At 42.6% G+C, this 26,709-nt stretch overlaps 1 protein-coding gene across 2 annotated transcripts in view; it reads right to left on the bottom strand.

Moving 5' to 3' along the window:
- LOC107393091 (ephrin-A2) overlaps positions 1–26,709 on the bottom strand; it is a 103,634-nt gene that overhangs the window by 65,922 nt on the left and 11,003 nt on the right. The window contains exon 2 of one of the 2 annotated variants that reach the window (XM_054751982.2): positions 11,761–11,874. The exons of the other annotated variant lie outside the window; for it this stretch is intronic. Within the exon in view, the coding sequence (XP_054607957.1) occupies positions 11,761–11,874 (114 nt within the window). The remainder of the gene's footprint in view (positions 1–11,760; positions 11,875–26,709) is intronic. 2 annotated transcript variants of the gene reach the window in all.

Here is a 26,709-nt window from a genome sequence, read left to right as displayed (position 1 = left end):
GCCCCGACCTCCAACACGCGGAGCACCTTAGGATGGAGACCACGTCCAGCCCTGGTCCATTTCAGCAGCTAAAGCCGCTGTTAATGATCGGGTCTGGACAAACACGTCCTCAGAGACAAAACTGGAAGGTCTGATGAACAAGTGGCCTGCCCAAGTGCTTTTGAGCCTGACGCTGGAGCCGTCAGTCAGCAGGCCGACCCTTCACCCCGACGACCCTCTCAGCAGCTGCAGCTCTGCTCCTTTTCTTGTCATTGTGTCGTCTCTTCCTTGAGCGAGCAAAGGTCTGAGCCGCTCAAACATTTCCATAATCTCCATTAAACACTTCAAATGGGCGCTTTAGGAGCGCTGCCATCTGCATAATCCCATTAACTCTGAAGCTTCAGCGCCACAACCGCCGCCGCCGCCGCCGCCGCCAGGAGCTCCAGCTCAGGTGGAAGGGCTGAGAGAAAGAAAACGGCAGAGAAAGGGCGGCTTTGGTTGGTGTCAGGACTCTGAATGAGGAAAAGCTGAGCACAAGGAGACGCCTGACAGTTCGGGGCGGTGACGGAGACTCCGCCAAAGCTGCTCTGCTGAGACCAAATAAAACTCTTTCAGTCCGAAAGCTTCATCCTGGTGTAAATCTGCTGGTGCTTCCCCTCCGTCTGGGGAAAAGTCCGCTTACAGAGCTTCCCGTCTCCTCCTCCTCCCATTCCGCCACCTCTTCAGACGGAGGAGGAGGAGGAACACAGATCCGCGCTTTCTGATGACGTGAAAAGTAGGTCAGATTTAAAACCGGGCCCAGTCCGGGCCGCCGCCGCCGCCACTCCAGGTTCCTCCAAAGCTTTAATTCATCCCAGAAACAGAGGGAGAACGTGTCTGGAGCGCTGGACGCTCAGAGACTAACACGGAAATTAAACATCCATCACACATCAAAAGGTGGATAAAAGCAGGAAAGTGGTTTGGTGATTCGTTAACCGCAGACGCCTCTTGAGGGAACACTAATGACCCACAGAGAGGAGGAGAAGTGGCTCTGCTTCTGCAGACGGAGGACGAGGAACAAAACTCGATCCAAACACGTTAACCTGTTCCTGAAAACATGACTCATTCGTTCCAAACAGGAAATGACTCCTGCTTTCTGCACAAGGCTAAAAAACTCCAGGATTTGACCCTCGTGTTCCTGAGCACGGACCTTTTCCCGGGTCTAAACAGAACCATATGAAGGGAGAACACCCAGGCAGAACAACACAGCCACAACCTCTGAGGTCACAATCACAGACAAAGTCCAACACGCCGGCGTGAAAACGGACCAATCAGACGCCGTTAGCTCACCTGTAATAAACGGGTTCCGTCTGAGGCGGGAGCTTTCAATCATTTCTTCTTCTTCTTTGGCAGAGGACGACGGTCGTCTGCAGCTTCTGCCCCTGGCGGTAAGGCGTTTCCTGTTTTCAGCGTTGCACTACGTGTAGCTGTTTGCTGTTTGGGGCTCGCTAAAACTGATTTAATTTCTCTGTACTTGGATATCTCCGAGTTACAGAAGCACAAAAGCACGCTAAAACACACATTTTCTGCTGTTCCACCTAGCTTTTAGGGAACCATTTGAGTTTGCACGCTGTTTATTTGGTACTGAACAGTTTGCTCGTCCAGTTAGCTTAGCCTCAGCACGGCTGGATGACTCTAAACTTTTTGCTTTTAAATCAAGACAAGACGGAAGTTCTCATCTTTGGACCAGAAATCCAGAAAAGGAAACTGCTTAGCCAATCACCTGACCTGAATGGCATTACATTAGTCTCCGAGAACAAAGTAAAGAACCTTGGTGTTATCTTTGACCAGGACATGTCATTCAGATCCCAGGTTAATCAGGTTTGTAGGATTTCCTTTTTCCACCTTCGGAATATTGCTAAGATTAGAAGCATACTTTCCAGGAGTGATGCTGAAAAACTAGTTCATGCATTTATTTCATCAAGACTGGATTACTGTAATCCATTACTCTCAGGAAGTCCACAGAATGTAGTTAAAAGTCTTCAGCTTGTCCAAAATGCTGCAGCTAGAGTTCTGATGAGAATTAAAAAGAGAGATCATATCTCTCCTGTCTTAGCTTCCCTACAGTGGCTACCTGTTAAATTCAGAATAGATTTTAAGATCCTTCTTCTCACAGATAAAGCTCTTAATAATCAAGCTCCTTCATACATCAGTGATGGGTTAGGGTTGATTGTTCCATACGTTCCTAACCGAGCACTTCGCTCTCAGACTGCAGGTCTACTGGTGGTTCCCAGAATACCTAAAATTAGAATGGGCGGCAGATCTTTTAGTTATCAGGCTCCTCTCCTGTGGAACCAGCTCCCAGCTTTAGTCCGTGAGGCAGACACCTTGTCTACTTTTAAGAATAGGCTTAAAACATTTTTATTTGATAGGGCCTGTGGTTAAAATCTGATGTTAGCCTAGATCTGGACAAGTGAGGGAGTAGAGGGAGGTGGAGTGTACAGTCGGTAAAGACGGCTCTCTCTTGCCCTGCCTCCAACATGCCTCCATCTAAATAGGATAGATTATCCAGAGTTATCTCTGTAGTTATGCTGCTATAGGCTTAGACTGCTGGAGGACACACTGACCACTTTTCACACTCTACTGCTTTCTTCTACTATCTGCTCTTTAACTGTATTATTTCCTGCAATTTCAGCTGTTAACTTTATTTTCTCTCTAAGTGTTTTTCTCCCCAGAAGAAGCTACAATGATGTTCTGCTGAGCTGTGGTGGCCTCATGGAGGGGGCCATCGACTAGCACACTGCTGCTAACCACTTAAACATTCTCTCTCTCCTGATAATAACTTTTTACTTTCCTTGACGTTGGATGTGCTACTACTAGTTTATCCGTTTAATTATAGATCCACTAGGATAAATACTATAAAGTTTATCTCTCACCAAATAGAATATTTACTAAGACATCACAATGTAACCATAGAAACACTAGTGTGTGCGTGCGTGCGTGTTCTATCTTCTCCATCCCCAGTGAGTCGTGGTGGATGGCTGCTTATACTGAGCCAGGATTCTCTGGAGGTTTCTTCCTGTTAAAAGGGAGTTTTCCTCTCCACTGTCGCTATATGCTTGCTTAGTATGAGGATTGCTGTAAAGACTCTGACACTAGTCAGTGACTCGATGCGACCTGCTGGGTTCCTTATATAGAAAACTTGTTACTGATTGGCTTAATGACCTGACCTGAATATGAATGAAATTAACTTGAATTGAAAATAAAACCCTTCTCAGCTTCAGAGGAGCAACCAGGACGCTTCATACATGAAAGTTTTATTTCATCACATTGACTTCATCATGCACCTTCTAGGGTTCTAGAACCGCCCAAGGCGCTTTACAACACCCTCGGTTTTCACACCCTGGTGGTGACGAGCTACATCATAGCCACAGCTCTGGGCTCACTGGCAGAGCCAAGGCAGCGGAGCGATGGTGCCGCCACTCCCTCTGACCAAGTGCCTTGCCCAAGGACACGAAGACAGCGACAGACTCAATAGGACTCTATCCCACAACCTTCCAGTTATGAGATGGGCACCTAACTCCTCTGCTGCCTTTTGTAATCAAACATAAACAACAACATGGAATTATTTATGTTTGTTTGTTGTAAATTTAGACAAATTCGACCCAAATCGGTTCTGTGATTTAAAACTAAATAAATGGAAGAATTTTAGGGCCGACGAGGAGGTTTAAAGTCCATATCAGGGTTTCCAGAACCTGTTCTCTAGAATCTGTTCCATCTTTTATTAGACCCGGGTACTGGGCGACTTTCAGTCTTCCTTCATCCCTTCACAATAAGAGTCTCCGACAGACCGGATCAGACCAGTTTCCAGAGAGCTGGAATCGGGTTTAAAAGCAGGATCCATCAACGGTTTGGACTCAGAAAAGGTTCAGATCAGAGTTTTTCATGAAAAGCTCATTTCTGCTGCTTTTCTACCACCTCCATTCAATTCAATTCAATTCAAAAATACTTTATTAATCCCAGAGGGAAACTGATTGCTGTAGTAGCTCAGAATAATAATAATAATCAAGTCATCAAAGAGTTGTTATATATTACAATGGCTGTTGGCAGGAAGGATCTCCAGTAGCGGTCAGTGTTGCAGCCAAACTGAAGAAGCCTCTGACTGAAGACACTCTTCCGTTGTCGGACAGTCTTGTGAAGAGAACGCTCAGGGTTGTCCATCATGTTCTTGATTCTCTGGAGAATCCTTCTTTGCATCATCTCCTCCAGCGGTTCCACAGTCGTCCCCAGAACAGAACCAGCCTTTTTTATTAGGCTGTTGAGGAGTGAGCACCACCTCACCCCTGCCACGTGGACCTCAAGGGATAAACCATCAATCCTGCTCAATGGTCGACTTTCCTCGCGGGGTCACCCCCATTAGGACAGTGGGAGGGTTCAACAATAAATGTGTTTTAAATGTTGACGTCTTAAATCATAAAAACACACCAGTGGAATAAAACATCTCATTTGCATCTAATCTGTACTTCCTGTTAGTGGTTCACGTCTCTGCTCCGAGCTACCCCTCCGTGCCGCTTGAACGGGTTTGTTTCAAATGGCCGACGACCTCCCCGTTGGTTGGTTTTATTGAATCATTTAGAGTTCTGCAGGTAAAACTCTCCTCTATTGGACAGGAAACCTTTAATCACCGTGTTAACCTCTAGTTAACGGACCGATAGACGGGCCCAGAGGCAGGTTCTTCTCCTGCCCACACAGCCGAGTCAAGCCCACCTTCTGACGACACGTAGAACAAAAACAACCTCTGTGCGGTTCCCGCTCTGATTGGTCCGCGTTCAATGATTCATGAGACGTCTCCGAGCAGGAATTCCAGGTCATTCATAATGAATAACGGCAAACATTAAAGGGGCTCTGCGCCGTGACGCCGGCTCACCGAGGTCTGCTGGAAACTCACCAGAAACACACGACGGGACGGAAGATGGAACCACTAACCCAACCAGTAAGAACCAGTTAGATCAGAACATCCAGTAGTTTTATTAAACCTGCTGAACTGGTCACGTCCACCAACCCAGCTGCTTCTGGTTGCATCACCACGTTTGGTTCTGACTGGTTCTGCTGGGAAGTGCAGTAATAACAGTCATAACTCCAGTTTAACTCCAGTTCAGGACTAATGGGAAAAACAGCTAAACCAACCAGAAACTAACCAGTTACCTCGGTCAGGACCAGAGGGATTAGAGTGAGCAGTCGGGTTTATTTTTACTAACCCAGCACCATCCTCTGGGGTTGACCGCTCCAGATCAGGTGAGCCACCTGGTTACCATGGAAACCTGCCTGTTTTAAAGCAGCTGGAAGCAGGAGCAGGTGGATGAAACGTTCATGTCATCAGCAGCAGCGTGGCCCCGTCTCCTAGCAGCAGAAGGTCCAAACGGATCAGAACAGAGCTTTGTTTGACGGTTCCAGAACCAGAACACATCAGGCAGCTCGTTGGGTTCCAGCTTCATGTTGGGTCTGACGTTCTGCTGACTCAGCATCAGAAACGGGCTTTTTGAACAAGGAGCCGGACCGGCTGGTTTGACCCGACCCGACCCGTCCCCTGGTGTTCTGGTGTGACTTGGTGACAGAAACATAAAGCTACAGAGTTTTGTCCAAACGCTGCAGGAGGATCTCATCCCATCCTTTTGGAGGAACTAAACCCGAAGCTCAACTCGTCCGACGTGACACAAAAAAATTCAAAGCTTCGCCGATTAAAACCAAAACGCATCAAACTGAATACGAATCAGCTGCTTTCACACAGAAATGACAAAAACGTACATTTTAAAACTGAAATGAGCTCAAACTTTCCTAAAAACTTCTGTAACAAACTGATTCAAGTTTTCTTTCTTAGAAAAAAGAACAAATTAAAACCTAAAACTTCAAATTCAAGCCCAGTAACAATTCTGTTTGTTAGGAACGGTTAGAGGCAGGAGGAGGTCGGACCCAGACTGGCCTCGGATCAGCTCCACGGCAGCAATTAACCTTCAGGGCAGCCCAAGGATGGAGGAGGAGGAGGCTTCAAAGGAAGATGAAGACGAACGCTGCTTCAAAAAATTCCTAAATATCCAGTCCAGAAGTGGCTCCACCCCCAGCCTCCTTCACTCCACCCGCCCTGCTGGGCTGTCACCAGGCAGAAGTCAAACCCACCTTCACATCAATGTCAACCAGACGTCAGGAGGAAGCTAGATAAAAGAGCTGATTCCTGCTTTTAACTTCTTTTTAAAACATGTTTGAAATGGGAAGATTTGGGATTTAAAGGGGCATTATGGAAGTGTGACAGTCAAAACATGTATAGAAATAATAAATGTCTTCTTCATACATTCTCCTGCAATGCCCTGGTCCTGTAGAATGAGCCCTGGCATTTTTACTGTGATTGCCTGTTTTTCTGTAAAATCACAGAAAAAGAGAGATGCTCGGGTCGAGCAGGCTGCTTCATGCGCGTTCACGCTCAGGCATCGCCCGTAGCATTTGCTATCCGTAGCTTTAGCAGCAGAGAGAGAGGCAGTGCCACTTTGTCGCTGTTCCTAACGCCTAGTGACAAAGCTAGCTACATTTCTGAGGACCCTTAGCTACTTTCTGTAGAACTTTCTTCTAGATATTTCCTGCTAATTAGCAACAAAACAGCCATTTTCACTCCGAACCGTTCTTTGGTTTGACGTTGTTTCAGCTGTCATCAAGAATATAAATGTTACAGATAGTTTAAATGTTACTAGAGTGTAGCTCACCTTGTAAGATGTCAGACTCTCATGCAGAAGACCTGGGTTTGATTCTGGATGTGAACATAGTTCATTTAGAGTTTCTTTTTTACATTAATGGTATATTTTTTACAGTAAGATGCCCACATTTTTATTTGAGACTCGCCGAACGGCATTGAATTCACAGATAAAAAAGATGTGGGTTCAACTTTCATTTTGGAACAATTTTTCAAGCAAGGGAAGGGAATGACCTGAGCATGCAGGAGGACTGACCCATCATAAACCTTTGTCGCTGTGCTGAAGAGAAAGGTACAGAACCAAATTATTTCATTAATTGGCTGCACGTTCTCCTGTCCTCTGGGCCACACACACACACACACACACACACACACACACACACACACACACACACACACACACACACACACACACACACACACACACACACACACACACACACACACACACACACACACACACACACACACACACACACACACACACACACACACACACACACACACACACACGACTGTCTCAGCTGTTATTTTCGTTAAGGAGTGTGCACGTACAGCATGCACGCCTCGTGCACGAGCCTACTATTGAAGCTGCCGTTACGCTTTTGGCCTGAGGGGGCAGTCGCGAGCATAAAAATTCAAAACTCCGTAAAGTCCCTTTAAATAATTTAATCCAGACTCAAGAGTGGATCTGACTCCTCGGATTATTTAAAGCAACAATAGCAAATCTGCAAAACCGGCTAGCTTAAATGTTCAAATAGTTTAGCTACAAATATTTTCTTAAAAAAATTAAATAACAAAATGGTTCTCTGGCATTTGTCTAAAAAGCCCCACCAATAAAACGTCGCTCTTCCCTGGGTCCTCCACCCATCACACACTGGTTTCAGCACCAGAACACCGCTGGTGTGAGGGGTTCTCCGCTCAGTAACACCAGAGAGGGAGAAACAGCCAGCTGCTACCGCTTCAGCTTTACAACAAACTACCAGAGTCCCAAAAAGAAGATCGACATCTGAGGTCACGGGCACCAAAAGACGTCTGAACATACCTCGTTTCCTCTACCAATGCGGGTTCCAGTATCAGGGGGGCGTGGCCTAGAGGTGACAGCTGACGGGTTGGGTGAGCGTTCCGTGATCGTGTTTACATTTAACAGCTAGCTTGTTTTGCAGATTTGCTTTTGCAGCTTTAAATAAACGTCCTTACTCTGCTGCTTCAGCTGAATGTTATCCTGCTTCCTGTAGAGGGAATGGAAACTTATTTTCTAATTAAACAGCAACGTTTTCCTTTTATTAATGCATTAATATAATTTAACAATTTTAAAATCCCAGAATTATTCCCAATCTGCTCTGGTTGAATTTCCCTGTTTTTGGGGAACTGCTGCCTCAGATTTGCTGCTGCTGCAGAAGACGAAAGGAAATTAATTCAGAGTGCAGCAGGTTTGAATCCTGCAGGCAGGAAGTGGCCTTCACAGGAGGTGAACGGGTTAAATGCTGCTGTGTGCTCGAGGGCACGTGGGCAGGAAGCTGCAGGACGTCCAATTCTTTAAGTTTCTCCAGCTGACCACCAGAACCTGAACCTGCAACTCAGAAGCCTGGCGGATCAAACAGACGCCTGAAACACCTGGAGGGCTGGGTCCAGACGGGTCAACGCTACCTGGCCCAGCATCCATCCGCGCTGAGTCCACAAGCACACCTTTTGTTTCTGGTCAGAGATAATTCGGATTAACCGGTAAGAACGCTCAGGAGGACTCACTAATCCTGTTAGAGGAACACCTGAGCTGCAGGCTAATCCCTTTTAAACCCCAACACACACACACACAAACACACACACGCACGCACACACACACACAAACACACACGCACACACACACACAAACACACACACACGCACACACACACACACCTGGACCAGACTTTTATCTTTAATTGGACGAATATAAAGTGATCGGGGAGATTAGGAGTAATTCTGGCCATTAGCACGACTCCAGGAGGTGTTGAGAATTCCGGAGAGGGACTGAACAGGTAAAAAGATCCCACCTGGGCTGAAGGTGGATGAACCAATGCACACATCTGTTCAGCTGCACACCAGCTGCCTGATTTCTGATAACTGACTCCAAATTTGTCACAAAAAAAACAAATCAAATCCAAATTTGGTTTTGAAGTTAGAAGTAAATGAAACCTAAAGTGTTCTGAACCTGCCCGTGGGACTCCAACCAGCCCGTTTAATGCGTGTTGCTCTCCTGTGGCGGTGAAACAGAAGAGCTCCTGGACGTCATCAAAGGCATGGTGAAGAGATTACAGACGCTAACGTGTTGGAAGCGCCTATCTAAACGTGTGCAGATGGGCTCAGGTTGCAGCTCGATGGAACAAAAGAACAAAGTTCAGGTTTATTTCTGGCCCCAAACTCTGTTATGCAGACAAACGAGCCTCTCGCGGTGCTTTCCTCTCGAAACTAACAGATCTTAATAATAATCGGGACCACAAAGGGTCAATAAGATAAATAAAACCTTTAGATTTAGGGAGCTAAAAAAGTCAAGCAAATCTAGAACATTCATCTTTACACTAACAGGAAATTCTGGATTTATCCCAAATGAAAATGCAGATCAGGATTATCCTGAGCTTTCTAACAGGAACAAGCCGAAACGTTCAAGCTGCCGTCACTTGCCCATTAGATCGCCATGGTAACCGTCAGGGACTTTTAACTCATTCACTGCCGGCCGTTTCCTGATGACTAAAGCCCTTCGCCGCCAGCGTTTCTCGCCGTTTCTACTGCGCTAGGATGATGTCGACGCCAAAACAACCATAACAAAGAGGAGACTCACCTCTTCCATCAGGAAGAATCTGCGAGTTTTGAGCGTTATCCGTTCTTTCATAATCCGTTGTTGAATTGTGATCGGCAGAAGCTTTTCCGGTTCGCGCCTCACTTTTTTTACAGCAGCGGCCCAAAACGATCTCCTAACACATGGATGTTCCACTTCCTGGTCACGTGATGTGTGACGTACGTGGATGAAGATCGGCTTTAGAGCTGAGATGTTCTCACGGGGCGGGGGCTCGTCCGACGCCCACACAGTAAAAAAAAAAATGCAAATGGTTGGATTTAAGATGACGACTTTAGTCATCAATAGCAGTGAATGAGTTTACGGTTGCCAAGGTTGGGGTACGTAGACCGACAGATGGCGTCTCAGTGTGTGTTATAATCTCCAAACCAAAGCTTAGAGCGAAACACCCTTTCACTCCCATCAGAACTAATCGTTTCTCCGGATTTGCTGGTTCTGAACATATTCACACACACACACCATCCTCAGTCTTACTCCACCTTAGTTCATCATCACAGAGTGTTTAAAGTTAGTCTAGTTTAATTTGTTTAGAAATAAATCTTTTAACTTTTTAAACCTGACTCTCTCTCTTCCTTGGAGTTGATACGAAGTGTTGCTCAATCCCTGCAATGAAAAGATCCGATCTTCTGGTTAAATTTACTCAAAGATCCATTAAGGAGATATTTCATATTTCATGGTTTCTAATTAAATGTAACAAACATCTTCCCAACACACGTGAGCCTGAGGCTGTCCAATCAGGGATGAGATTGAAGCGGACGCTGTTTTGGTGTGAAATCAAATACACACACACACACACACACACACACACACACACACAGGTGTGGCAGTAGGAGTTTGTTCTGTAGTATTTCAGGTTTCAGTAAAATCTCCTGAGTCAACAACAAACTGATTTATTATGTTTGAAAGAGCCGCCGGCGGCCAGATGTCGTCCATGTTTGTACGTAGAAATTCAGGCATAAGGATTAAACCTAAATGCCGTAGGTCTAAGATTCAGTCACGTGATCAGTATGGAGCTTTTCCAGCAGCTAAAACCTGTTTAAGTTCTCCCTCACTTCCTTTTTGATGATTACATGATGAAATTCAACGTGAGCTTGTGGGTTCTCACTCTGCACTCCTGAAGGATTCGAGAGAAAACATTACGTCTAACGAAGAGTGGCACGGGGATGGAAGGACACAAAAGTATTTACACTTTGATGTTTAAACTGTTTATACAACTGTGGGAGGTTAAAGACAAAGTTCACTGGGGGGTTTCTCCAACACATTTGCAGTCCTCTGTTTTTTAAGTGATCTCTGTGTGGGAAAAAGCTCTGGTGCGCCTGTTCCAGCAGCAGAAGTGAGCAGAAACCGGCAGGATCTGGAGTCCTGGTATTCAGGCATCTCTCCTCTGATTGGCTAACAGCGCACGACTCTACCACCGACCCAGTTTGCTCTGCATCGTTGATGTTTTACCTCCACCAATAACACAAGCCTGGAGGGGTTCTGCTGTGTGGTGAAGTTGCTAATGCTAACGTTAGCTTCTACTAGCAGAGACGTTCTCTGCTGTTTCCTGGACGCTAAACCAACAACAGCCTTCCCCTGAGTGAAGATGGGTGAGTCCATGAATGTTAGTGACAGGGTGACGTAGATCTGTCAGGATTTTCTAATCCTAGAGTTTCACCGTCTGTTTTCTGTCAGAAGCTACTGCAGGAGATAGGTGTAGGAGACTATCTTCATGTTCAGCCTGCATGAAACACTCAGAGTGACCCGTTAGAATCAGAAATAATCATTAAAACTGGTTTCTCAGTGAACTTGGTCTTTAAAGACTTTGTTTCAAATGTCTTTGGGAAGTTTTAGAAAGTTTAACAACAAATTAAATCATTTAGTCAAAATAAAAAACATCAATTAAAAAAAAGGCATAAAATTGTCCAATGTTCCCTTTGGCTCCACCCCCTCAGCAGGGAGAAGTTTACCCTTCTGAAAGTTTGATGTGGATAAAATCTCTCAGCTCCTGTTCCACAAACGTGAGGAACATTGTCCCGGGTTAAAACCGGTCTGAAAAACTTCCACAGCATTCCCGGAGAAGCCAGGATAGGGAGCCTACGTCTCCTCCCGTTCCGGACGGCTCACTGATCCCTGAAGTGGGCTAAACCCGTTATTTTCTCATCCGCTTCGCCTTCCTCCCTGGATCGCACATATACCTCAATTTAAATGAAAAGTAACGACGTGGGTTTTGACTACGTCTGTCACGTACTTGGAGATTGACCTTTGACCTGAAGGATCTCGGTGACTCTTGACCACCAGCGTGTGAATGAATGATTCACTGAGTAAAGCACTTCGGAGTCCTCCGACTGGCGTCCGAGCCTTTCTGTAAAAACAGAACCAATAAATCACATCAATGGTTTCCAGTCACAAACATTGGGTCCATTTACTGGTTCTGATGGAGAGCGCTGGTTTAGGTGTTTGAGTCACAGATCAGCATGTTGGTGGACTCCAGAAGCAGCTCGAACGCCTTCGCCGTTGACGTCGGACACACAGATGTGATCTCCAGCTCCACACTTTGGCTCATTTTATTCAAAGTGAAATACAAACGTGTTGCTTTGTGTTTGACGGGCTTTTAGATCACCGACACGCTTAGAGGAAAGGGAGAAACGGGAGTCGCTCCGGATTAAATCTGATCTCGGTGCAGTTTGAGTCCTCCAACAACCTCAAACTGAAAATCCAGCGGGCGGAAAGCTGGGCTCTCCGAGGGTCGTCCTGTACCCGTTCTGGGATTTATTCTAAACTAAAGTTATGTTGTCAGGGAGAAACCCGTACCATAACCTTCGGTTCCACACGTCTCAGAATTACCCGTTAAACAAATCAGAAATCACTAATTCTGACTTCAGCTCCGACTGAGAAGTTTCCTCTGTGGCTCTTTAATCCCCAGAAATAAAAGCCTGTTTCATTCATTCGAGGCAGTGAGGATAATAATGTTTAATAATGTTAAAATATTGCAGACAGGTAATTAAAAGTGTAAATTAGTTGTTTATAATGTTTTATTTAAATGTCTCCATGTTTTTTTCTAGATTTTTACAGTTAAATTCAGCTCGTGTTCCAACCAGGAACCGGAACGTTCTGCACCAGGAGGCTTAAGGGCTGCATTTGCCTTGGACCCGTAACTCAGCCCACATCTGCAGCACATCTTCTAATCCTGAGACGCACCTTCCACAACACACTGGTTCAGACTGGGAGGCAGAGCCAAACGTTCCGGTTTCATAGATCAGAATGAACCCCGACAGGAAGCTGGTCCGACTCCAACCACGGCATTTTTACCCCATTCACCGGTTTGACCTTTTCTGCTGTAATTGTTCCAAGTGTTGCCTTCATCCTGGAATAATTCACACTGAGCCTTTAAAACTCTCTTTAAACATAATATATTTTATGTTTATGAACCATTTCTTTAAACTAATTTGTACTAAATAACACCTGAGCCTGGTGGAGCGGCAGGTTCCAGAACTTTGTGATCGGATCTGAACATTTAGTGTTTGGTTTATTTAACTGGTCTTATCCCAGAAACACAAAGATCATCAAAGTCAGAGTGAAGCTTCAAATGAGCGAGTGAGACGTCCGTCCAACACCGGTTATGGTAACGTATAAATATCTGGTGAAACATCTGCAGATTCAGGCCTGAGAGGAGAACCAGACTGACGGCAGGACGACAGCGGAAAGTTTAGACGGCTTCAGAAACACCTTAAACCCCCAAAAAGAAAACAGACGAGCTTCCAGGCAGCCTGAGACTGACAGCGCTGCCCTTCGCTCCTCTGAGAGCCCGCGTGTAACGTTACTCTGCTTTTCTTTCCCTTCCTAAACTCTCAAGCTGCTCGAAGGGTCAAAAGTCACCATCTGCACCAGAAACCTCCACGTCCCCGAGCCCAGGCCCCGCGGACCAATCAGACGACAGATCGGAGCGAGCACATTACTGCGCCGGTGGCAGCCATATGAAGAATGGTGTCAGTTTACCCGTCCTGCCACATGGACGCTTCGACCCACAGCACCACGACCTCCATCAGACGAGACCAACCCGACGTCAACAGTCCAGATCCACTCAGAGGTTCTGGAATTAAAACATCCAGACTAAATCTGGACCAAAGTGGAACGCTTAGACCGGCGTCTCGCCAGGCTGACACAGGCAGAGACTAGATGGAGACGTCAAACAGGAAATATTCAATATTTGGTTTGAACCACACTGATGGCTCTTTGATAGGAGACAGGTCATGTGACAGGTCATGTGACAGGTCATGTGGGGAAGATTTCAAAAGTTGTCCAGCCAAAGGTGTCTCACATCTTCACAGTAAACTGAGACGGGTTCGAGACGAGTTCGAGACGGGTTCCAGACCTGTTAATCGAGTAGATCAGATTCTGGGTTTAGAAAACAACGAAAACCAGATTTCTGAATCAAAACGGCATCTGCATTTAGCCGAGAGAGTCAAACTAAGCTAAATAAATGTACCATTTGCTCTGTGGCGTCTCCTGCTATTTAAAGAAGGAACTGCAGTTTTGTGCGCGTTGCTCCTAAAGTTAAACACGATGTAATAAAAGTTGATCTTTAAAAATCTGATCCAGAGTCGTCTTGTATCATAGGTGTGATGTCACAGCTTTGCGTAGAGCAGGAGCGGATTTAGGACTGAAGAAGATCCGGGGCTTAACACACGCGCGTGCGCACACACACACACACACACACACACACACACACACACACACACACATGACACGCACTAGTCAACATCATATACATTACAAATCACAAATATTTTCAAATAAGACTCACAAACCTGAGTCAACACCAGTCTCATCAAAGCTGGGGTTCTGTCGCCGTACTTTTGGTCTAAAAAACGTCCTTATGTCCATCTTCACTCATGCGTTTCAGTCAGAGAGTGTAGAAGAAGCCGGCTGCTGAAGGGCTTCTTCTTCAGTGGTGGAGGCTCAGGCAGGCTGTATACAAACTACTGCCAGCTGCTCCCTCTCTGTTGGACTTTGGTACTGCATGTTACTTCCAGGTTTGAGATCCGGGGCTTTTCATAAAACATTCGGGGCTTGAGCCCAAGTAGCCGGGCCTAACGCCGCCCCTGGCGTAGAGGTTTAACAGATTTAAACTCGTATCGTAACGGCGACGCTAAAACAAAGTGTCTCATGAAACACGACAGGTCACATGACAACTCTTCACACACAAGTTCAACTCCACAGAAATTCTATTTGATGCTAAAAGATATCGCTTCTTGTTCTAAATTAAATTTAAAAACTATTTGTCTAATATTTTGTTTCTGTTAAGAAAAAATAAATAATTTTAATCTGATGTGGATCTAAATCAAATGATTATTTAACACAATTAATGTTTTTTAAAGCTGTAAGACATTTTTTCTGAAAGATTACAAATAATCTGTTGAATTTTGTGCTTAAGTTAAAACAAAAATACAAACACAAAATGTTTAATTAGTAGTTTAAGTTTTATGGCAATAAAAGATTAGATTTGTTCTTCTTGCCTAATAATTGAATCTCTCATAAACAACCTATTTAGCAGGTGAACAAGTGTTCTGGTCAGCTGATCAGAACCTGCTGATGGAGAACCGAAGCTGTCAGATGTTCTCAGAGCAGAACCACCAGAGAAACATAAGTTATTTTACTTATTCTGATTTTTGCATTAAAGCTAAAAATGTATATTATTTTATTTCAAAACAAAATGACAAATTAGTTTAAATAACCTGTTTTACAAACAGATTCTAATCTCAGATTTTTTTTTTTACTTTATTTAAACCTCCAGAGATTATTTGATTTTATAGAAAATTGAAAGATGTTATTGCTTCTAGATTTATTGTGTCTGGTCGCAATTAGAGGTTTTTAAATAAAAGCTCTAAATAATAAATTAAAGGCATTTACACAGATGAAGCGTTTAAACCTGGAAGGAGGAAATATTCAGAAAGAAATCAGGACGGATCCGAATGCTGGAACAGGAAGTGACGGCACACCTGGCCTCTACTCAGGTATCACACATTTTCTCACGAAGGTTAGTCAGATTAAAAAATGTAAAGATTTTTATAACTTCCCACGATGCTCGGTGGCATCCGGTTAAAAATTCCTGTCGCTGGACAGGGAAAATAATGAAATCCCAATTTCTAAAGAGAAGCAGGTCAAACATCCAAACATGTTCATGTCGTTCCTCCGAAGAGCTTCGGTACGAACAACGTCTGATTCCATTAACCTTTACCGTCGATGAAACGGGATCGTTAATCCCCTTCAACCAGGTTTAAAGACACCAGAGTGAATGAAAGGAGAAGGCGATCACTAATAAAAGCCGTTTGCCGTCCTGCGGTTTTTAATTTCATGTTTCTAATCACTTCAGAGATTTTTGAAGGTTACGTTTTTGTTTGAGGCTTTTTTAAAGATGGCCTCGGGTTCTCGTGGAACTATCAGAGATCCGCAAACTGATCAGGAACACGACTGCGTTTACGAAAATAAATTCACTTATTTAGAAGGTCAGCCTGCCTTTTAACATCCACCATGTCTGCACTCTGATCAGCTTCTAAACGAGAGAAAAAACCCAAAACACCTCTAAATAATCTCACGTTATCCGCTCTTTCGCCTCCTCAGGTCTGGACTGACGGCTGGAAACAGTCACATTGTGTGAGGGGATTTTTTTGTCCCCCTGAGACGGAGAGAAGCTGCACAAACTCTGGACCCATCAGTGTTCTGGACACACACTCAGATGAAACTGATATGCTCTCCAGTGACATTTCTTCTTAGTTGTAGCTACATGCACGCTGCACACACACAAACGTGGGTAAAGCTGCAGCGGCACGCCGCTCGTATCCTGATGTGACCCGCCTGCCTCTTTCTGATGCTTCTCAGGGCAAATTTCATCAGAAAACAGTGAAAAGGTTGCAGCTTTGCACCCTCCTCCTCCACCCCTGGGTGTTTGAGCCAGGACTTCAAAGTTCCCCTGGTGTGTGTGTGTGTGCGTGTGTGTGTGTGTGTGTGTGTGCGTGCGTGTGTGTGTGTGTGTGTGTGTGGATCCAGTGAAATGTGGGTCAGACATTAAAATGTATGAGTGAGGAGCAGAAAGCATGATGAAGTGCTGAGACACGAGGAGGAGAGAATGTAAAAATAACTGGAGGAGCGGCTCTGACAGAAGCCGCTCCCCCCTGACGCCACGCTGCCACGCCATTGGTCCACGCAACCAGCAGCAAGAGGAGTGTTCCCTGCTGTCGGGATGATCTGTACAGCTCCCATCCGTGCTGACAGAAAGACACGCGTGCTCGAACCTGGGTGGAAGACTTCCAGGAACGAACGGTGACAGTTATTATTTTAGACGAACGGCCCGAACAGCAGGATTTATGTATTCTGCTCTGCTTCCAGAGTCCAGTCAGAGCCCGACGGAGGTGTATTAAAACAAGTCAACCACGTGTCTAATTAATATAACATTCAAATGAAGAAAAGCTTTTCACGCAGTAGAAACACAACACCAATAACATCAACTCTCTTATAACTCAAAATGTTTGAAGAAACCAAATCCAAAAATTCACCAGATACCTTTCAGGTCAGAGTTTAAAGGTCCTATACCAGCCTAAATCCACTTTTTAGAGCTTTTCACCTTGCTACATTGTTATTTCCTCCTGAGAAACACCCTAAAGCGCTGTTTTGGCTTCACAAATGCATTTTCTTCTCGGCTGCTTCTTTTGTTTGTTTGTTTGTTTAGATCCCCATTAGCTGCTGACATACAGCCGCTATTCTTCCTGGGGTCTCATCTCATACAATCATTACATTTTATATACATACACGTATTGTGCACATCGTTCATACATGTCCACACACACACCAAACTAATTTCAACATAAAACTGCAGTTTAGAAAAATCTCAATTCTCAAATGCCCAAACATACCAAAATACATTCATAAACCATGAAATACAGCTCACTTCCAAATATGTTTAGCTTGACATTATCTTTGGGAAAATAAAAATATTTGGAGTTTTTTCTGAAAAAATTTCTTGTCACTTTCCCTCAACAGGAATCCTGGTAGTCACCGTTGCACGATAAACCACCGTTTTCTGCATTAGGTTTGTTCTGCACGCAGGTAACACACTTCGTCCGTGCATTCTTTGTCTTGTGGAAAAATCGTGTTTATCCGCAAAAAAAACACAAGGTACAATAAATTACGTCTTGGCTTTTTGTCGTAATGATATTTCTAATAAACGTTAATGAAAAGTCCAATCGCTCTCTTACTCTTGGCCAGGTCAAATTATTGTGCACTGGTTCTGTATTGACTCTGCAATACCATGCGCACAGCCCTGTTTTGGGCAATTTCTAACTTATCTAGATTATTTTCACTGGTGTTGGACCAAACCACAGAGGCATAATCTAAATGAGAAAGCACCAGTGACTTTAATAGCTTTATTAATTGAAATGGAATGAATTTCCTAAAATGTCTAATAATAGCCGTACGTCTTCTTCCCATTTTTTTTTCTTTTCTTTGGCTCCAAGCTACTGCAGACAGCTGGATGTTTTTTTTCTGCGTCACAACAGCTCGCTCCTCCCCATCCAGGGAGTCTCAAATCCAGATCCCTCCCCTTGAGCTATGATGGCTCTAAATGTACGTAAAGATTAGCACAACTAACTTAATGTTCTTGCAAAAGCTGTGAAAGCCTGAATAGTTCTGCGAGAAAATTGAACACGCTTCAAAAACTCAAGACAAAAGTTTCTCATGTTGGTCTGGATCACGTCGAAATTCAGAGTCATGCATGTATGTATGTATGTGTAAAATTATATATATATATATATATATATATATATATATATATATATATATATATATATATATATATACACACACACACACACACATATGTTTAAAGAGTATCTAAACCCCAAAAGAACATTATTTTGCTAATTAACTGTATAATTGGGTCTTTACAAATGCAATGTTTCTGTTTCTGTGCATTTTTTGACATGTTTGTGTAAACGTGATTAAATCTAGAATCTAGGTCTAAAAACGTCTTCAAGCTGCCCCCCTGTGGCAGAACAGCGGCTACTGCATTTTAAACTTGTGATTGGCTGGGGCTGGAACAATTTGGTACAGTCTCCTCCCACTCCCCCTCCCTCCCAGGATGGAAATTCCCCACACTTGGCCATGCCACTTTGTGCCTCCTGGCAACGCCCACTTTCATGACATTTTTCAAATCTTGTGGAGTTACGTTTTCTGATGGTGTGCAGTCCCTCTTTAAAGAGCAAGTCACCCCAAATCAACTTTTTTTCCTGATAAACTATATAAATGCGTATCTAATCGTGCTGCAGAAACGTGTTGTCAATAGTTTTGCACTTCAGTGCATTTTAGTTAAAATTTAAATTTTCTACCTAAAACTGTCAGTGTTGTACGTTGTCAGGTAAAAACTCTGCACTGCATTTGAATTTAAATCTGCCATCGCTATTGGCTAAGAGGTACCCTAGAACGTTAGCTGGTACGATATGATGTCACAATGTCGTTGTGAGCCTGTGCGTGTGTATTTGTTAGTGGCTCCGCCTTCTCGGTCTGCTAGGCGACAGCATTTGTTGCATTTTTCAAACAGGAAGTGGGAGTGGAGTAATACTCTGGTAGGGGGTGACTTGCTCTTTAAGAATGGAGCAGGTATTATAAGATATTTCTTCTTCCTACTCCTTTTCAATCATGGTCATGTTGTAACATCCGTCTCTTTTATCGTATTGTTTAATAGAGATGTGCACAGCCACGTGCAAAATAAATGAATGAAATGAAATGAATGAATCAATATCTAGATGTTTTTAAAGGTATGGGCCAGACTCTGCAAAAAAATTGTAGAAATGCTATGTAACTACGCTTTACCATCTATATAAATATGAACTGGGTTCAGGTTTCCATTTTGTCATAAATCATTACAGAAAATCCAAATCAGTTCCGTAAACGACATCTAACACGTAAAACAAGGCCGCTGCTGTTGCTAGTATTGTGAATATGAATAACTGAATTTTGTTTACTTTCGTGCTCTTAATTATTATGGAAAATTGTGTTTATGTAATAAACAAAAGGTCTGAGCCACATGTCCGTGTTCTACACGCATTTTTAAATAACAGATCTGATCTAAAATATTAACCAACATCTATAAATCCATCTGGAACCGCACCGGTACTTCTGGACTCCAGAGTCCCGTTAGCTTGACTGCAGCTACGCCGCTAACCCTGTTAGCTCAGGTAAGGAATAAACAAGTCATTTGGTAAAGCTGTGACACACACACACACAATCTAAAAAATGATCTCTATATTTCAACAGTAGATCCTCCTGGGACCGGTAGAACCTCTGTGCCATCCTGGATTAGAGCAAACAATGAGCCGAGCTAGCGAGTTACTCCAGCATCAGGAAGATTTATTCTGGTAAGCTATCGGTGAAATATGATCCAGAGTTATATCAACAAACACACACAGCGGTAAAACTGGCAGCACACTCTTTTATTTATCTGTAGATTATTGAATTATATTGGGACACATGGTGGAGCTAGACCAGCTAGAGCACCTGGTGGAGTAAAGAAATGAAATATTTATCAAAAGTAAACAAACTGAACCGATTTTGGTTCTGAAGACAAACAGAACCCTCCTCTTTGTTCAGATCGGGTCTTCTGAGTCAAACGGTCTAAAACATGTCTGCACCTCTGGTAGTGATATCCAGCTGGCGGGGTCGGAGTTCGGTTGAACTTCTCCGGTAATCCGATATCCGTTCTCGTTGCCGTATCCCAGAGAAAAAACATATCTGACCGAATAGCGGAGGCTTCAGAAGCTACATCTGACTGATGACACGTTGTTCTGCTACAACGCTAACGCAGAAACACCGAAGTCGGGGTTGTTTACTACAGCTGTTTCAGCAGAGCTCCTTGTGGAACGTCACCAGCGGTCCAGGGCCTATACCGGAGGTTAGTTTCTGTTTTTACCGCGCCGGTCACAAACATCAGATTTTCTTCAAATTCCAGCTGTGAAAATCCAAAAGCCTTTTTCACCTGAGGTTTTAATACATCTTTACACACGCTGTTCAAAGGAACTCAGTCTCTGGCAGATATCTTTAAAACCTTACCAACAGTTATCTGTAACTCTGAACACATCATTTCTGGTAAACTTTCCCCTTCTTTAGTTTTTCAACCATGTGCGCCAACTGTTGACAACATCACACACTTGTTCATCTACGCCAAACCAGGTGATGAAAGCCAGTCTGCTTTGCATTTTTTCTGATAAGTAAAATGTCAAGATGTTTTTAATTTACTTGTAATGGATGGAAACCCAGTTAGTATCTACCTGAAAAGAAAAAAAAACATGTTTTTTTGTTTTTTCTACAGAAACTTGACATCAGGTGTGTTGTCTCACCTGATTCTGAGTTATTGTTTGGGAATCACCAGAAGGGGGCAGTAAAGGTAAGCAGGATCATGACCACATACACGCAGACGTACGAATTCTCTAAATCAAAATTTGTAAATTTATTTACATCAACTTTGTTTAAAGCTGAACAAATTTCCTGGAAAAGGACATAAGTGGTTTACAAACATGAGATCAGTTCATTTATTAATGGATAAATTCACAAGCACCTTTGAGTTTGTCGTTTAGTCTTGTAAAGCTAATTTCTTATGACACATCACAACTAGACAGGATGTTGAAGCTGAAAGAAAGTGTGCACCTTATCTGTATAAACTATGTGAAATAGAATTATCTAAAAATTCCAACAGATGTTCAAAATTTCCATAAAGTTCCACCAACTTTATCTTAGTCATTCTACACGATCCATTAAAACTAAAACTGATGTCCAGCTAAAGTTCCACCTTGGACGTGGGCCCATGTTCATGCGTGCATCGCGTGCAGTCGCCCTCCTAAACTATGGACGTCAGAAAAAGGACGATTTTCAATAGGAGGTGGTGATGTTAGTACGGTTACGTAATGGAAATGCAACAAATGTATGTAGACCTTGGTATGTGAAGTAGGAACTGCAGAAAACCGAGAACAATGCACCCCCCAGTGACTGGTTTCTGTATCTGTGTTAAGCCCCGCCCTTTTTTAATTTAACAACTGGGACCTTTTCCTGATTAAACATTAAAAATACATCTTAGATATGATGTCCCGGTGTTTTAATTCACCATGTCATTTTGTAAAGGCTGGTCACAAGTCAGAGAATATAAAAAAAATTTGAAAACCCCAAATTGTGTCACTTTTCTTAAGTTACAAATAAATGTGCAAAAATTAAGGATTCCACTCATAACGTTACAGAAATGTGAAAATGTGTGAATTATATTTATGATGTTCTATCTAGATAAAATTAAATCAGTCGGCCGTACCTTCAGAATATTTGCTTTGTTTTGACAGATTAATCTATACTGCAATTTATAATTTGCACTGAACTATTTATTATAATGTGTATTTTTTAATGGCCACAATTTGTAGTCCCTTTTTATCTTTGCCCGTTTGCCAAGCCACTGAATTTCGTTGTCAAAACCACACAGTGTGTATTTTTTGTGCAATCTCAATAAAGAAAATCTATCGGTCTATCTAGAGATCAAAACACTTGAATAAAAAGTTATGATTTTAATAATTTGTTTTAGTAACCGTGCCATTATTTTGGCATTATTACACTTTTTTAAGTTTTCAATAATAGGTATTTATCGTGTTCTTTATTTAACTTGGGTCTAAAAAGAAAAGTATTGAATCGGATCCCCAGATCCCCGGATCAGAACCGATCAACATGGTCCTGTGAAAAAATGCAGACAAAGCGTTTATGAAACAGTCGTTAATTCACTTTTAGATACACCGATACGAACACTTTGTATTAAAAGTAATCAGTCGGCTTATAACTAAAACCGACTGATTGGTGATTGATTTGAGTCAGATGGAAGGTTAAAACCGTAGAGACGATAAATAACGTAAAATAAATTAACCGAAGGTCGGACCAAAAACATTTGACTGTAAATGTGTTGCTAATTGTTGTAGAAGTCTGAATACGTCAGACGTCACATTTTGAGAATAAACTGACCACAGAAAAAAAAATTTAAAAATATAAAATGAAACATAAAATACAAAAAAATTAAATATATATACATATATATATTCATCCATCCATCGCAGCATTTTGCTGTTGCTATGCTGTAGCATATTCTCTATTGTCTTGTATTATATTTATTTCACATGAAATTTTAACCCTTATTGCACCAAATTAGTTTTTTTTAAAGTAGCTTTTTCCTCTTTTTCGTGGCACGGAAGTTAAAAGGTTTAATGAGAAATTCTTCGTACTCTTAAAATTCGATGCAGGCTTTAAAATGTCAATTAAAAATGATACCCAGAATATAAATTAAATGAGTTTTCCCTAAATTGAATAAATGTGAACAGAAAGGTTTTAATTAAAACCATTCAGGTAGAAGGAGTTGAGAGTTCTGGCTGCTTTTCGGATGTTTCGGCGCTGCCATCCTGAACGGAACATCTTACTGGAGCAGTGGCAGATAATTAACAACCCACGTGGATCTCTACAGTCACTCTGGGACCAACGCGGCTCGCTTTCCTCTCTGAATCCAGATGACAGAGGTGATAAAGTCTGCGGAGAGTCATGAGGACGTAATGAACGGTTTAATGTGTCCTAATAGCCAAAGCCACTCTGTCAGAGGTGTTCATACCCACCACGCAGGTTTCAACAGCTACAGACTCGACAATCTGTCAGAATTCTCAAAACAAAGACGTTTAATTTCTTTCAGGACGGATTTCAGGACTTGAAATTGTGAAAATGTTTCAGGAAACTTGGATAACAGGTAAAATAGGGAGTAGTTGGAGATTTTAGGGCTGTTGTTGGGAGTCATTTCCACCTTGTCCTGATCACTGATCTTCCAGCGGGTCAGAGAAAGGATGGGGGAGTGTTGGAGGGGTCCGACCCCAGAGTTAAGAAGCTCAACAAAATGGCGACTGCAGTGATGCGTTACTGGTTTCGGGGATTTTTTTTTCCTCAACTAAACGAGCCGCCATTTTCTCCTCCAGCGGTGCAGAGAGGCAGGCGGACCAACGGGGCCTGAGTAAGAAAGGATTTTTTAAAAACACGAGGGGGGTGACATGCTGCTCAGTGATTTTCAGCTGATTAAAATGTGACGAACAGGTGAGAAACAGGTGATAATCACATAGCATCACAGTTCATTTATAAATAATAAGACAAGCTTTTCTGAAAAATTCAAGTTTGTCATTTTTTTAAACTGAATGGATGAAAGTGATTCAATCACAGATTCTACAGACCAATCAGAGCGGACGCTCCTCTTCCTGACCACAGATCAGATTTGGCCACAATGGTAATTTTATAAAATCTAATTTTACCTCCATCTTTTAGCTCTTTTTAAAACACAGAAAGGTTTTATTTACCTGCAACGTTTCGTTTGCGGCTGCTTTTAAATAGAACCAAAAGATGGAATTAGAATTTCAACACAGCAAGAACACACCAATGATGTCTAATTTTACCTTAAAAAAAGGCATCAATTATGTTAATTTCCTAAATAATCGACATGTTGAGTAAAGCCAACAGAGACTAGCCGACTCTAGAAGGAGAACAATTATCTGAGACACGAGTAAACTGTTCTAGATCAAAAACCAAAATATTCAATCAGGACTAAAAACTAGTAAGAAAGAAGTCTTAAGCTATCAATTAAAATGATCCCTGTGCTGGTGTCGATCTAGATTCCTAGAACCCCCCAAGGCACTTAACACAGTTATTAATCCATTCACACACAAATTCACAAGCTGGTGGTGATGAGCTACATCATAACCACAGCTGACAGGCGAGGCTGTGAGTACAGGCGCCACCTGTCCGTCCGACCACCACCAGCAGGCAAAGTGGGTAAAGTGTCTTGCCCAAGGACACAACAGCGGCGCTCTTTTCCAGGAGCCATGATCAATCCTGCAACCCTCCAACAACCCGCTCTACCTCCTGAGCTAATGCATGAGGTGAAGCTATGTGATCACAACTCCTAAAAACAAGCAATAATCCGGATCTGAAAATAAACTTTGCCTTCGTTTCTTCACGGTAAAGGCAGAGTCAACAATCACCTCTGATTTTTTTTTATAAACTAGTTAAAATTAGAGTCCAATAACAAAAATGCTGTAAGCTTCTAAGAGTTTGACTTCTACAATTAATATATTTAAGTTTTTTTTCTTTAAAGTTTTGAGGGGGGCATGCATTTTCATCTGTCAGTTTTTCTCCTTTCAACAAAATACAAAGCAGGACGTAGTTATTGTTTACTATCTGTGAGTTTGTGCCAAGCTAACGCAGCAGGGCCAGTAGTTCAACATCGACAGGCAAAAAGCTCCAGAACTATTCAAAGAACCAAAGCCAGCAACAGGAACGACCCAGAAGTTACACCTTGTAGGGTTAAACGAATCAAATGGTTCGATGTATTAAATTCCTCGATTCATTTTTTTACTGAGATGAAGCTTCATTAAATATGCACTCCACAACTTTACTGGAGCACCATGTAGTGATCCAGGTTCTGTGGAGGAAAATAGAGAAACCAGGAAAGACAGAAAACATTGTAAAAGGCAGACACAGTCCAAAGTTTGAGTTAAAATACAAGCAGAATTGCTAATGCTAAGCTAGCGGGTAGCATTCTCACGAGCAAGTGTGGTTCAGAAAAAAACGTGACGGTTGTGAACGGCTAACAGCGGAAGACAAATCTCCATCATCCCATTTAGTTATGGATCTCTGCAGCTACCGTCTGGTTGTTGCTACGAGCCTGCTCCAACCACCGCAGAAGTATGGCAAGCCGTTGTAGCATATAATTCACTAACACTTTCATGTTTCAATACAATTTAGACTAGATTATGTTGCCAACACGTACATAATAAAATAAATATACCACAAGTACATTGTTACAAGTAGAAATTAAATGTTAGCATTTCTAGTAGCTTACTACTGAACACGTTAATGAAATAATTCAATACTACTGATTATATGTGAACATTTTTAGATATGTTATTTTGAATAGGATGAGATCAATACAAACCTAAATTGTAAATGAAATGTAAGTCAAATGTTGTTCCATTAAATATTTATTAACTATTAATATCAGCTGGGACTGAGAGAACTAGACAACACCAATTTATTATTTATTATTGAGCCTTTTATCATTTTTATTTTCATATTTTTAGCAGACCATAATCTAGTTTCACTTGAAACATCGCCAAATAGAATACTCGATTAATCGATGGAAGATTCGATAGAATACTCGAATATTAAAATACTCGATAGCTGCAGCCCTAATTCCTTGTATTGCTGAAGCAGGCTAGAGGCTAACATTGAGCTATCAATGTTACGTGTGTATGTGCATGCGTGTGCATGTGTGTGTGTGTGTGTGTGTGTGTGTATGTGTGTGTGTGCGCACATGTGCATGTGTGTGTGCTCAATGAGCCACAAAAAAACAAAAACCAACAAACTAGCAATGGCAGCATCTACAAATGTCGACCAAGAAAACAGCTTTACATTATATGACATCACAAAAGGTCACTCACCAGCGTTTTCAATTTCTTGAACAGAAACGTTCATCTTTCATCTTCACAAAGCTTTCAATAAGTCCTCTGTCAACATTCAGTAATCCCAAAAGTTTAATGCAATGATCCCCAGCTATGACATCTTTCCAGCCGAGCATTTTCCCCGGCAGCTCTAACCCTACCACCAGATGTGAAAATGTATTTATCTACTAACCAACTTACTGTGAATGACTTCTATTTATTGCCTAGAATGGTCTAGTGCTCACCCGTAATGGACAACAGTCATGAAACTCATGTAACAGCAGTGAGAGAGTGACGTTTCGCTCAGAAAAATGAACTGCAGTAACCAACTTTGACCACAGGAGGTCAGTCTTACATATTGCACCTTTAAAGTTTTAACAGCCTGAAGCAGTGAGTCGGTCTAATCATGGTGCATCTTTGATCCCAACACCTGACAGGATGAAGATGAATATGCAACACTAATCTGGGTTTGACGACAGCTCGGTGAGGACTGCGGCTCCACCACCGTGGTGTCACGCATTTTAAGCCCAAATTGTGTTCCTGAGCAGAGTAGTGATTCAGAAATATTCAGATTCGATCTTCTGTTGGGGTTTTCTTTTCTTTGCAGCTGATCTCAAACTGAAGTTTAACTTTTCATGTAAATCTATAGAAAAAATGTT

Source organism: Nothobranchius furzeri, chromosome 8 (assembly GCF_043380555.1).
Source record: "Nothobranchius furzeri strain GRZ-AD chromosome 8, NfurGRZ-RIMD1, whole genome shotgun sequence".
Classification (NCBI taxonomy): domain Eukaryota; kingdom Metazoa; phylum Chordata; class Actinopteri; order Cyprinodontiformes; family Nothobranchiidae; genus Nothobranchius; species Nothobranchius furzeri.
This window is presented reverse-complemented; position numbering and strand designations above follow the sequence as displayed.